This window comes from Sceloporus occidentalis, unplaced genomic scaffold, assembly GCF_023333645.1.
Source record: "Sceloporus occidentalis isolate IW3139 unplaced genomic scaffold, rSceOcc1.0.p SCAF_13, whole genome shotgun sequence".
In the NCBI taxonomy this organism is placed as follows: domain Eukaryota; kingdom Metazoa; phylum Chordata; class Lepidosauria; order Squamata; family Phrynosomatidae; genus Sceloporus; species Sceloporus occidentalis.
In genome coordinates this window covers 4,994,708-5,008,226 of record NW_028316993.1, presented here as the reverse complement: position 1 = coordinate 5,008,226, position 13,519 = coordinate 4,994,708, and the positions used below count along the sequence as shown (strand labels likewise).

General features: G+C 45.7%; 2 protein-coding genes across 3 annotated transcripts in view; one reads left to right on the top strand and one right to left on the bottom strand.

Annotated features, from left to right (window-relative positions):
- LOC149304664 (serine/threonine-protein kinase PAK 4-like) overlaps window positions 1–13,519 on the top strand; it is a 71,600-nt gene that overhangs the window by 4,910 nt on the left and 53,171 nt on the right. The gene's annotated exons all lie outside the window — the stretch shown is intronic.
- LOC149304665 (uncharacterized) lies at window positions 781–13,021 on the bottom strand. Of its 2 annotated transcripts, XM_089479495.1 has the most exons (23): window positions 12,794–13,021; window positions 11,939–12,021; window positions 11,527–11,720; window positions 10,549–10,627; window positions 6,713–10,087; window positions 4,990–5,067; window positions 4,765–4,877; window positions 4,480–4,549; window positions 4,221–4,363; window positions 3,936–3,990; window positions 3,806–3,852; window positions 3,405–3,483; window positions 3,269–3,324; window positions 3,121–3,178; window positions 2,985–3,022; window positions 2,720–2,812; window positions 2,300–2,404; window positions 1,998–2,061; window positions 1,773–1,906; window positions 1,529–1,667; window positions 1,275–1,435; window positions 1,042–1,124; window positions 781–937 (listed from the first exon to the last, which is right to left on the bottom strand). In XM_089479495.1, exons 5-22 carry the CDS (start codon window positions 6,764–6,766, stop codon window positions 1,046–1,048), a joined length of 1,566 nt encoding a protein of 521 aa, XP_089335621.1. In that variant the 5' UTR covers window positions 6,767–10,087; window positions 10,549–10,627; window positions 11,527–11,720; window positions 11,939–12,021; window positions 12,794–13,021; the 3' UTR covers window positions 781–937; window positions 1,042–1,045. The 2 variants fall into 2 exon arrangements, with proteins under 2 accessions (XP_089335621.1, XP_089335622.1); XM_089479496.1 differs by lacking the exons at window positions 10,549–10,627; window positions 11,527–11,720.

Below are 13,519 nucleotides of genomic sequence, written 5' to 3'. Positions count from 1 at the left end.
GCCATCCTGATGGTAGAGGAAAGTTTACCAGACTGTCCTTCGGAGATGGGGACTCGTCTCCCTTCAATTCTCCCTTCCAACCCCTGCAGTTCTTGGCCTGTGTTGTGACTTCCCTAGCCAGGGGTGACTGGTTCTCTTCTTCACCCTGCGTCCCCAACGCCAGTCCCTGGGTGCCAAGGGGTGCCAAGGGGTGCCAAGGGCAGGACAGAGGAGAACATCTGGAGAGGCCGAGGGCAGGAGATGGATAAGTGTCTGCCCCTGGCTCTGCGTCCTCCACTCTCCAGCACCAGAAATGGTTCTTCACCTGCTCTGCAAGCCAGGCCCATAGTAGCCCCCCCCCTCAGACTGGAGCCTTAGTTGTTCTGCTCATTACCGCTCTTGTTATGAATGCTTTTGTGCATTTTGGCTGGGAGGATATGCAAAGGAAAATCCATCTCCTGGTGTCAGTACACACTGCTCCAAATATATTTGTCCCTCCGAATTTGCGGGTTTGGAACTCGCGGTTCCGATTAACCCAAGCTTGCTGTTTCCCCCACTCCCTTCCATCCCCTCCCTCCTGATTTTGCCCCCCAATGGGCCTGGTGTGGCCTTGGGGGCTGGAAGTGAGTCTGGGGGGGGGGGGGAGGCAGGCAGTCTGCATCCCATTGGAAACAGCCACGTTCCCACCTTGCTGTCTTGGGGGTGTATTCCATGTTGCCTCCAAACCCGCAAATTTGGAGGGATGACTATATTTGGAGCAGTGTGTACTGACACCAGGAGATGGGTTTTCCTTTCCATCTGTGCATGTGATGCCATCTTTCTCCTCCCAGACCCAGCAGACAGTCCTTAGAGGGACGTTCAGGCGTTCTGGTGAACTTCTCCACTAGAGTTCTCTCTGGCAGTCTGGAAACCTGGATCTTCCCTTGAGATCATGGCATTCCTGGAAGCGATTGTTTGCCTGGAAAAGAAAAGAAGAAGTACTTGTTGGTTGTTTTGACTTGACCATCTTCCCTTTTGAACACTGTAATATTCCAAGTGGGCATTCTCCCCCCAAAAAATCACCTGATCAGCCACAGTATTCATCAAAAATCTCCTGCTGTAAGCCCCATCTCTTCTCCAGGATTTCAATAGCAGTAGCGGTCTCCCTGAAGAGAAAAGACAACAGTTGTCACATCACTAAGTCCTTAGCCTGACAGAAAAGCTTGTATGTTTATAATCCTATGTCTATCTTCATCAAGTAGAATGGAAACCACTGACCACTCTGTCCCCAGAAAGAAGGAAGAGACACATCTTACTTAATGGTCATGTGGCCCTCTGTCATCGTCTTGTTAGGTCTCAGGATTTGTGCCGACAGGAAATTTGAAAAAATGATATTGAATTCGGTGACCCAATTGTCTAGGCTTTCAGTTTCTTCTACGTTGGCCACGAGGAACGCAATAATTTTAATTGCCAATACCTGGGGAGAGAAAACCGCCCTGGGCTAAATCAAAGGAGAGAGAGCTCTTGATGCCCATCAGGACAAGGCCTTCTGAAGACGAGATCTCCTTACCTTCATCTCAAGCTTTTTCGTTTCATCAACAAGAAAATCGTATGGGGCTCGACCTACGTATCGTATCAAGAGATGGATTACATGTGTAAAGTCACACTCAGGTGACATAACCACGCACGAGAGTAATTCAAAACAAACCCTGCCAAGAGAAGAAATTCTTACTGAGCTTTCAAACCCAGAAAGGGGGAACTGAGGACCCCAGGGCTGTGTGTTGAGAAGAGGAGAAGAAAAACCAAGCATCTACCCTTGTCCTGTTTCAAGAACGTGTTCAAAAAACAGGTCCAGGTGATTTTCGGCTAAACCAGATGCGATAAGCATAGCCGCTTCAGGGTGAAAACTGCGGAAGCCATTACACATGTCGTGAAATCCTGTTTTCATCTGTATGGGAAGAAGAAAAAGATTGTGGGGAGGAATTAGGTCTATGGCGCCCAGAAGATGCCATCCTGGTAGTCTTCTTCTGGTGCCTTACATGCAGTGGTGCAAATGGTGAACGCTGCCAAGTATTCAGGGTACATTCCTCTTCGTTGAGGCAGCTGTAGAAGAAGAACAGAGAGCTGACATTGCGAGTGATAGCACCAGATGTTTAATTATTTGTTGATTATCTAATGAAAGGCAAGGGCAGGAGGGAGCCCTGAGTTGGCAGGGATGGTTTCTCAACAGTCAGAGGAGAAACAAGACAAAGGGCACCTTTTGGGGGAACTCAGGGCACCCACCAGCAATAGCATCTAAAATAATGGTACTTTCAGCCCCTCCCAGTTGAGAAGCGTTTACCTTTTGCAATCAGACGAATTGTCATCAGAATCTAGGACTGTGTTTTCCATTGGACTTGGAGCTCTCTCGTGATCAGCGGTTGAGTCATTGTCTCCCAGTGGACGGCTGAAAAGGAGAGGCTTTGATTAATAAAAGGAGGAAGGTTACATTTCATAAACATTTCTCCACATACAGGGCTTCCTATTGAGGCTGAAGAAAGCTTGTGCTTCGCTCTCCAGAGACTAAACATGCAGCAATGGATACCAGCTTCTGGAAAAGAGATTCGACCTCAACATAAGGATGGACATTCTGACTGCAAGTGTGTTCACAATAACACATGCAGTCACACTAAGACAGACCTTTGAAAAACACTTCTAAAACTATGTTGCAAGCTTGGATGTACCGTCATCCAAGAAAACCGCCAGCTTTGATTTGAGTTACCTTTCGCAATCAGACGAATTATCCAAATTGTCATCAGAATCTAGGACTGTGTTTTCCACTGGACTAGCAGAGCCGTTGTCTCCCAGTGGAAGTCTGAAAAGGAGAGGCTTTGATTAATAAAAGGAGGAAGCTTACATTTCAAAAACATTTCTACAAACCCAAGGCTGGAAAAAGCATGTGTTCTGATCTCCAGAGAATAAACATGAATCACACTAAGACAGAACCTTTGAAAAACACTTCTAAAACCAGCTTTGATTTCAATTACCTCTCCAAGTCGGACGAATCCAATTCGACATCAGAATCCTATAAATAACAGGGAAAGAAGTTATTCAGTCCAAGCAAGGGGATGACTTTTGCTTGGCCCTGACCTAATCACCGTTCCCAGAGAAGAGGCAGCAGACCTGTGAGATGTTTGCGCTGGAATCGCATGGCGTGTTCCCTGCTGATTCTGTCTGGGGCCTGTGAAGAGAAAAGGGACGACAGAAGTTCAGCCGGGGGGAAAGATAGGTATCCCCCCCTGAAAGCCATTCTGTTCTGGTTTTAAATCACCTGTCTTCTATGGCCTGTGCCCTGTCTGTGGTTGCATTGCCTTCCAGTGGCAGACTCTAAGACAGAAAAAGGCAGTATGAGTTTAGACAGCTCTAATAAGAACCCGTGGTCTGTAAGCAAGCTCATAAATACTCACTGGGACTAATATCGTGTTTTCCATTGGACTGCGAGATCTGTCGTGATCAGCGGTTGAGTCATTGTCTCCCAGTGGAAGGCTGAAAAGGAGAGGCTTTGATTAATAAAAGGAGGAAGGTTACATTTCATAAACATTTCTCCACATACAGGGCTTCCTATTGAGGCTGAAGAAAGCTTGTGCTTCGCTCTCCAGAGACTAAACATGCAGCAATGGATACCAGCTTCAGGAAAAGAGATTCAACCTGAACATAAGGATGAACATTCTGACTGCAAGTGCTGTCACACTAAGACAGACCTTTGAAAAACACTTCTAAAACTATGTTGCAAGCTTGGATGTACCGCCATCCAAGAAAACATTCTGTTGTGGTTTTCAACATGCAAAGGTTGCAATTACATAGCTACCTGTCTGAGTGACTGAGATCTTCATTGACTTCCAATGGCACAGAACTCTAAGAAGGAAACATAGAATGAATTTAGACATCCCTAACTATGTAAAAGCCTGTGGTCCTTCAGTATTCTCATTTGTACTTACTGGGTCAGAGGAAGACGGCTGTTCCACATTGAGAGATGCATCTCTCTCTGGAACACTGAAATCGGGAGATTTTGATTAATAAAATTAATAAAAGGAGGAAACATTACAGAAAACCGCCAGCTTTGATTTCACCTTATCCAGTGGAACCAACTGCATTTCAAAATTCTTTAAAATGTCCTTCCCATAGGAAGTTAGGCAAAGTCACACTCTCTCAGCCAGAAGTCAGAAAGGCACAAAACCAGAACGGCCAAAGAGGGCGGGGGAGGAAATAAATGGGGGGCTTACATGGTAGAAGACCTATGTTTCTTTTTGCTTTTCACAGAAGACTCTGCTTGCTTGTTTTGTGGAGCTTGCTCCCTGTTGCGATCCTTACGTTTCGTAAGGTACCTCCATCCGTCAGTGAGCCCTTGTCTCACTTTTTTCAACCACTGCAATGGAAAGAGAGAAATGAGGCTCCACATCCCCCCCTCCCTACCCCCCCCCTCTTCCACCACAAATTATTGCTTTCAGGGGGACTGTCTCCCAAAAGGCTCAGAGAACATACTCCCGTAGGGTTGGTTTTCTTCTTGCCAGTTGACTCAGATGGGCTAACGCCATCTCCTTTCTCCGGATAGCTGAAATGTAAGGAAATAGAACATGAAAGGCAAAAGAAGGAAGGAAAGAAAGAAAGAGAGGCAGGTCCCTGGCCATGATGCCAAGCTGTGACCTTCCCTCCTCCTCCTTACCTTTCTGGGAAGAAGACTGCCAGACTGGCAAGGAGAGGTCAGAGCTCTGGGCCCAGGCTCAGGCATCTGCAGCCCTGGAGACTCCACTGCAAGCAGGGCCTTACCTGGTTGCAGAGGCTTCTTCCTCCTTGCTTTTGTGAGAGGGCTCGGGGGGCTTCTTGGTTGGACCAGGATAAGTACACCAGGCAAAGAATTTTTGACCCCATTTCCCCGTCTTCTAGAACAGGGAAAGAAAACCTTGGAAGTCATCAGCCACGAAACCTGGATGCTTTCAGAGGGACTGTCCCCCCAAAAGGCTCAGACATTGGGCCGTTTGCAAGGAAACTTACGCCCTTTGACTGGACTTTCTCCTCGCAAATAGACTCAGAAGGGCTCTGGCCATTTCCCTGGGCCTTCTTCTTCAACCACTGCCAAGGAGAGGAAAAACAGCCAAGGAACTTGGGATGTCAGCCACACAGCCCCCAAGCCCCCCCCTGCTTGCCCTCTCTCCCCCTCCTTCTCCCCCCCCCCCCCCCCGGGACCCACTCACGCCAGGCATGGTGCCAAGTTAGCCTGGCCTCTGAGTCTGCTCAAACTCAGAAGGCCTGGCTATGAAATCATATTGGAAAGCTGGGAATCTCCAGGGAGATGGAATCCAGAGCAAGGAATATTCTATCTGGTTTATACCAGGCCCTGCTCCTCTGTTTTGGCCGTCTTGAAGGGCAGGTGGAGGAAGGGGTTCGTGATGCATGGTCCAAAACATATCGCAGAAATAAACCAGTTTGGGACCACTTTAACTATCTTGGCTCAATGCTAGGGAATCCTTTGACTTTTTAGTTTCTTCTTTGAGGTCTCTGCGAATCACAACAATGGGTTATTTATTGTGGCCCCAGAGCAATCTGACATGTCTCGCAAAACTGTAGTTCCTAGAATCCCTTAGCATTGAGCCAAGGCAGTTAAAGCCGTCTCAGATTGGCTTATTTCTGCAATGTGTTTTGGATCCTAGGACTCTGGAGACCAAGGTTGGCATCCTGGCTCAGCCATGAAAACCCACTGGGTGACTTTAGACAAGTCACACTCTCTCAGCTCAGAACATGGCAGTGGCAAATCTTCTCTCCAGAAACCTGGCAAGAAAACCCTGAGATAGGCTTGCCTTAGGGTCACCATAAGTCAGAAAGGACTTGGAGGCAAGCAAAAGCAACTACCAATGACATCTTAAGTATCTGAATTATTTGTAGGGTCTTTGCACTCCCCTTTGTCAGGCTGCAGCTAAGAGATTTGTGACTTTTCCCCAGGGCCTCACAGCAAAATCCATGACGCAGGTGGGACCTGATCCTTCTGGGTTTTATTCTTCCAGCTGTTGGTGCTTTGGATCTCTCTGGGGCATCCCTTTCTTTGGCTGAGGTGGCCTTCACCTGGGAGAGTGATGCAACCAACCAACTGATTTTGGATTTAATCCCCCCCCCCCCAGTGGAATGGTGTTTTCTTCTTAACTTGGGGTGTGATGCTTTATTTTGGCCTGTAGCAGCCAGCAAAAACAGTTGCTTTTTACTGGATCTATGACTCTGATGTTAAAAACGAAACTCCTTTCTTAGGAACGACCAACATCCTGGCTACTGGCAAACCCATTTCTAAAATGGCAAGACACCCCGGGGCATGCTCTTTTCCAACATTTTCTTGTGTTGACAGCTGCTTGTAAAGAGTTGCCCCAGGGTTGGCAGCTCAGTGGCTTTCACACTTGCCTCCCTGACCTTATGGTTTCCCCATTAACACTTTGCTTGGTTTAGTTCAGGGAGAGCAGGCCCTCTGGGGAAGGCAAAGGAAAAAGAGGAGAAAGGTTTCAGAAAGCCAAACAGAGAATTAATTTTGAACAGGGGGACCCCCTCTGCTCAGGTATACCTGGTTGAATATTGGACCCTTTCACACTGTGCAGTTGTGACTCCAGTTTAGTGGCTAGGACTTCACCTTGTTGAGTCCTGGGATTTGTCGTTTGGGGAGGCACCAGAGCTCTTCGACTTCACAAAACAAACCTGTTTGCACATATATAAGGGCAAATGCCATTTCAAACCTTACCTCTACTGTGTCAAAACGAGCCAAGCAAGAAAACAGCATCAGAGTGGTTTTCATGAGCAAAATAGATATTTTATATAACTTTCTTTTTCAGAGAAAGGACCATACATTGAAAAAAAGAGAGATTGAGAAAAGTTACAGAGGTTGGGGGAGATAGATAAACATTTATAAATATACAGCATATACAACATAAATACGAATATAAAGTTATCTCCAGCAGGGTTGGGATTCTTTGCATACAATAATTCCTTGCATTATTTTTTTCTTGGTTTTTAAAAATGGAGTGCCTGCATTAAACACAATTTTAAAGTAACAAGAACGGTTTGCCCACCTTGTAATATTTCTCTTAGTGTTAGGATCCAGGGCTGCAAGTTCCAATCTTATATTTTTACAAACTATAATTAAACAGAAAGGGATGCCATGACTGGAAATATGAGATGATTTAGTTTCAGTCCCTGAAAGCCAGCCAGGCTTCCTTCCTTCCTGGCATTAAAATACTCATCATGATTTTTAAAGGTAGACTTTCGCTACTATCTGAAGCACCAAATCACTGTTTTGTATGCAACCAAGAACTTAAGCCAGTCTCTCAAAGTGTGTTTTAAAAATTGTGGGGTGTCTACAAAGTTAACCCAAGTTGTTGTATAAACCATATTAAGGTCTATTTGATGGTGATGTGTTTTTAAAAGACTGATCTATCCAAGAATGTTAGGTTAGGGCCAAACCTGAGCTGTTTGCAATATCTTTATATGTTGCACCCGACCTTTGGAGCAGACCAATAGGTTACAGTCAGAAATGACTTGAAGTCACACAACAACAATAACAACAGCAAAGACGACAAGAGGTTGTGTATAAATGCCGTCCCATCATGGTGAAAAAGTAGAATGACTACACCTTGGAAAAAAACACCTTTAACAATCGAAGAAGGCACATCTTACATTTCGTCTCCTGGTTGTTTCTTTACAACCCATATGATTTGACAGTGAACGTGAGCTGGGTTTTACTTATTTAATTTTGCCATAAGCTGCCTTGTGGGTCTCTTGGGATCAAACGTCCGGACGGAAATAAAATTCAATACATTTTAATTTCCTATTGTGGAGGTCTGTATTATCTTTTTTTACACCTTTGCACCGACCGAAAGAAAGGCTGGAGTGTCTTCCCTTCAAAGCGCGAAGGAAGAAATGCAGTGAACTGAAGAGAAGAGCCTCCCCAAAAGAGTCAATAGTTTTGTTCTTTTAAAAAAGAGGTCTTTAAAAACAGCATGTAAAAAAAGAGTTCATCCCTGGCACTTGTGTAGGAAAAGGACCTGCCTTTTCTAGAAACCAGACAATCCTGGCGCAGCCTTTCAGCTTTTCCCCTTTTTCTACACCGCAAACTAGCCTTTCTTCTTCCGTCCGAAGGAAAGCCCAAAATAAAGCTCTCCAAACCCAGTTCTGACTTTCCGCTCCATTAGGCGGCTCCGTTCCTAAGATCTTTTTTGAGTCAGTCTGTTGCTCTCCTTGCAAAAATAAAAATTTAATATATATATATATAGCAGCAAGAATAAATATTAAATATTTCTCCTTATTAAAAAAAAGGAGTCTTTTTTTAAATATAATACTATACGGATCAAACTTTAAATCAGAGTAAAGACATTGGCTGCTCCAGGAGTCCATTCGGTGCGCTCTGTAAACATTCCTTTAGCTGAGAAATTTGGAAGAAAAATTAAAAAATAAAATAAAATACAGGTGTCAGATTCCAAGGCTTTGGAGGAAGACTCTTCTTCAAACCTAGGAATGAATACGAAAGAAGGCGAGGAAGAGAATTAAAACCCAACATTGTGGCTAAGCAATACCTACTCGCCCTCCCGCAACCTAACTCTGCCCTGAATTGAGAAAACCTTTCCAAAGAAAGATTGAGTCTTGACAGTTCCACTTTAATAAATTGCTAAATTGGACTCCAAGCCAAATTGCAGGTCTGGTTCTGGGGCGGTTTTTCAGAGAGGTCATTGGTAGACCTCTTGCCTTTTGCACTGGACACTACAAAATTCCTGCCATTTAAGTGCCCTTGTTTGCATACCTGAGATGAATTTCTCATGGTTCAGACCCATCACCACCAACACCACCAACCCATATACTGTCCAATATTTCACAGATTAAAACTGGGATTTATGTGGCCAAACAACATCAGAGTGTTGTCAAGAAGGCAGACATTTATGAAGTAGGTAGAGCCAAAGCTAGGAAAGGCTGCAGCAGTTTGCATTTACTTGAGCCAACTGGGAAGGGTAAGGTTTCACCCCTTCCTCTCATTTTTCCCATAGGTTATTTGAACGCAATCTACTTTGCAATTTGAACTCAGTTTGCAGCAACTGAAGTAAGCAGAGGACAAAGTGGAAGGAGGAGGGAGAAACTGGGACTCTTTAAAAGCATCTCAGAAAGTGGAGCAACAGAAGACTATTCCAGATTAACCCCCTGCCATCCCACTTTTATAAAGCAACATGGTTTCTCTCGCCTCCTCTTGCTTCAATGGCTAAATAATGCATTCAAAATGCAAAAGTACTTTGCGCTCAATTAAATTATCAGAGAGAGGAGAGGAAGAGGATGTCTCTCAGTCGAGGGACTTTGATGCACACAATTCGTTCCTGGAACATCCCTTGTTGGAGGCCTCCGCTCAGTTGCAGCCTCCCAGCCCCATCAAGGTCTTCCCACTCCATCTCCACATGCTGGCCAAGCGTGACTATATCTCCCTGGACTTTCGCCATTTCCTCAAGGGTCAACAGTGGGAAACGTATGTGCCACAGCAGCGTCCCAAGTGCCTCCAGCCGTTGGGCAGGTGCAGCTTTCACCCAGCGCTCCGCAGCCTGGAAGACCTCCATTTCTGAGGCCACGGCTAGCTGGTCCAAAAAGATGATGCAGATCAAAGCCCCGAGGTCAAGATGTGGGAAATCCTGGTGTTCCAAGACGGATTCAAAATGGAGGCATAGGTAACATAAGGTGCCACGCAAGAGGGTGGCGTTGTTGTGATCCCGAGCCAGCATATAAAGGCAAAGGCAATTCTCCTTGGAAATCCTCTCTATTAGATATCTGCCAGGGTTCAATGGAGAGAAAGCACATCACTGGAAAGGAAAGTGGTGGCTGGAACTCCATGGTGAAGCCATTTATGTCCAATGGAAGCTGGGGAAAGACTTTAGAGGAGCCAGACCTCTTGTGCTACCTGCTGATGAGCGTCAAGGCGGGCAAGAGTTGGAGTTGGCTGGCTGCTGTGAAAAGATCTTCAGCAATCTCCGGACGGAGGGTCAGCTCTCCTGAGTAGAGGAAGGTGAGCAGGTTCTGGAGTATGGATTCCTTGAAGTCACTGGTGAACACAGCCTGGAAGTGAGGGCTGATGGACGCCAACAGTGCCCTGTGAGAGGGACAGAGATCATTAAGTTGGCCATGGAGCTACATACCAACCAACATTTCACAGATGATAACCAGGAAACATGTGGCCAAACCACATGGGTGGCAAAATGTTATTAATGAGGAAGAACACACAGCAGTTTGCTTCTACCTGAGCCTGCTGGGAAGGGCAAGGCTCTCTCCTCCCTGCCTCTTCTCTCTCTTGCTCAACTGACTGTGTGCAACTTACTTTTGCACTTTGAGCCCTGTCTGCAGCAACTGAAGGAAGCTGAAGACAAAGGAGGAAAGAGAAGAGGGAAAGTGGGATATTTTAAAAGCATTTGGAAAAGGGAGATGACAGAGGTATGGAGCCAGTGTTTGGCTACCACTGAGAAGAGGGCCACTAATCTATCTAAAAAAAGAAGGGACTTTTTCCCTAAACAGGAGTTTCTGGCTTCCCTGCTTGGCATTAGGATGGACACCCACCTGTTGCAAGGAAACCTCTTTCCTCCTGCTACCAAGGTGGCATTACAGAGTCCCTGGCTGTGATGCAGCTGTTTCAGACCTGGATGGAAATGAAAAGATGGGGAAGATAAGTAAATCACTCCGGACACATCAAAGGGAAGGGAAGCTCTCTTATGTGGGATGGATTACCATTTCCAGAAGGATTTCTATAAGTCCTGCAATCATTCATGTTTCATCCCATGCACCCCTCTGCAAACTCACTGGGGTGTATCAGTGTGGGAAGGTGCTTCTGGATCAAGAAAGCAAAAACAAACATGCCAGCCCTTTCTGTTTCATCCTCTTGGCAGGAAATCATGTAATGTTTTCAGTTGCTGGGCTTAGAGGGAATGGTTAGCTATGTCCTGTTTTAGTCGTTCAAGATATTGGGAAGTCAAATGTGATGGAAAGAGACGTCTATAATGCAATAGCATGAAGCTCTTGCTTTGAGGGTCCTGTGCAATACAACACTGGGCTGATACACAGTTTTTATCCTGGCTGTTAATCACAAAGGTTGCTTTTACACAGCCTCATTCCCTAAATGTCAGAAGAGAGTCCGAAGCCTGGTCTTGGTCTCAGACTTGGTTGCATTCTTCAACAACAGGCACCAGCAAACTCCAAAGCCAAAATACTACTACAGAAAGGCCTACTACTCCAAGTGGGAAACAGTAAGGCAACAGTGCTCACTGCACATTGTTGATCTCACCAAAGAAGACACTGGCAGCATCTCCACGGTTCAGAAGCAGAGGCCTGCAAACCTGACCTCTGAACAAGGGGCCATGTTCGTATTTATCAATGTTTTATATGTCCCACAAATTCCCATCCCATTAAAAACGTGTTCCCTCCCCTTTAAGGTTTGGAAATGGCCGCTGAACTGAAATCATGTGCCAGAATTTCTTCCTGGTTTACCATTTTGACAATGCGTTCACATTAGCACTAAAATACCGGTTGGGTCTTCCTTACCTGGAACGCTTGGGACCAGGAAAGAAGATACATCCTAAAAGAACTTTAATTCACAGTTAGGTGTTTAAACAATTCTCTGAGCTTCCTTTTTTCTTTGCACTTCATGCTCTTGGTGTTTTTCCATCTTTGGAGCATCTGATGACAAAGGTAATCTCGCAGTACTTAAAGAAACAGCATTGCTCCACGAATGGGACCTGAAAGGGGAAAAGAAATGGGACAAGGTTTGAAAAAGAAGCAAAGTATGTCCTTAAAACTATATATTATACTATATAACATAGTGTGTTATTACTATGCTGTAATCCGCCTTGATTCCCTAGCGAAAGGGCGGAATATAATTACATTATTATTATCATTATCATCATCATTAAGCAAAGTATGAATTATTTCCACATCTCCTGGAATGAAAGCTTACCCTTCCAAGCTTACATTTCTTTTCACGACTACCATCGGTCCAGCCTCTCTCCCTCCATCTCTAGGCGAAGGAAGATGGTCCATCTACAAACAGAAACAGAAGGCAATCATAGAATCATAGAGTTGGAAGGGACCCCAAATGTCACCCAGTCCAACCCTCTTCTTCTGCCGTGCAGGAACTCTCCATCAAAGCACCCCCTTTGGCAGACCTCCAAAGGAGGAGACTCCGCCGTCCTCCATTGAGGGAGCATTGTCTCCCACTGTCAAACAGCCCTTACTCTCAGGAAATCTTCCTAAGGCTGAAATGGAATCTCTTTCCCTGGAACTTGCATCCATGGCTCCATTGCCTCCCTATTCTCTGGAGCAGCAGAAAACAAGCTTGCTCCATCCCTTCAATGACTTAAAACAGGGCTATCATCATATCACCTCTTAACCTTCTCTTCTCCAGCCTAAACATCCCCAGCTCCATAAGTCTCTCCTCATATGGCTTCATGGTTTCCAGACCCTTCACTGTTTTAGTCGCTCTCCTTTGGACACATGGCTCCAGTTTCTCCACATCCTTTTTGAATTGTGGGGCCCAGAACTGGACACAGCATTATTCCAGGTGGGGCCTGACCAACGCAGAATAGAGAGACAGCATGACTTCCCTTGATCTTGAGACTAGACTTTTATGGATGCAGCCTAGAATCGCATTGGCCTTTTTTTGCTGCTGCATCACACTGTTGGCTCACGTTCAACTTGTGGTCTACTACTAGGACTCCTAGAACCCTTTCACACTACAAACCCCTTTAAGACAGACGTCCCCCGTCCGTCCTATATCTGTGTATTTCATTCACACCCCCCCCCCCCCGCTTACATCATGTCTTCCTACTGAAGGTCATTGGGTTAGCTTTGGCCTTCTGATGAGCCTTCTAATCTGTTAAGGCCACTTTGAGTTTGGCCCTGGCCTCTGGAGGGTGTCAGCTGCGCCTTCTAATTTGCAGATAAAGGCTGCATCCACACTGGAGAAATAAACTCTTTCCTGGCTCAAGGCCATGGGATTCTGGGAGCTCCTGGGCCTGGACGGCCATCATCTCCCACTTGAGTCTCCTCTGCCCAGTGCCTGCCGAAGGAGGAGGAGCAGCCTCGATCGGAGGCAGAGCAACGGAGCGCTTCCTTCCTGGGTCCATCTCCAAGGAACCGAAGAGGCGCCCTCTAGAGGAGGAGAAGGGAAAGGGCGAACGACGTCCTGGGGGCGGGGCCAGGGAACGGAGAGAGGCGGGCCTTCGTGTGGGACAGGCGCCTTCTGAGAAGCTCTTTGGTCCAGAGGCACTGTCCGTCTCGGCTCAGCCAATGGGAGGAAAGGAGGCGAGGTGGGCGGGGTCTCTTAGGAGAAGTGGAGCAGGCCCCGCCCCTGGCGTCCCTGCCCAAAATTAATTCCCAAGTTGAATGATTTTAGTAATTAATTTTAATAATTAATTTATTATTTTAATAATGATATAAATTGTACATTTATAAAATATTTATAAAATTTTAATACTAATTTTAATGACTAATTTTAATAATAATTTTAGTTATGTAATTATATTTTAATTTTGGATTG

Excerpts from the sequence above, each read along its gene's own strand:
- LOC149304665 (XM_089479495.1), bottom strand. The coding sequence starts at position 6,766 with ATGAAAACCACTCTGATGCTGTTTTCTTGCTTGGCTCGTTTTGACACA. Across the intron at positions 3,325-3,404 it reads AAAACACGATATTAGTCCCA|AGTCTGCCACTGGAAGGCAA; the intron begins GTGAGTATTTAT and ends TTTCTGTCTTAG. Across the intron at positions 3,023-3,120 it reads CCAGCGCAAACATCTCACAG|GATTCTGATGTCGAATTGGA; the intron begins GTCTGCTGCCTC and ends TGTTATTTATAG.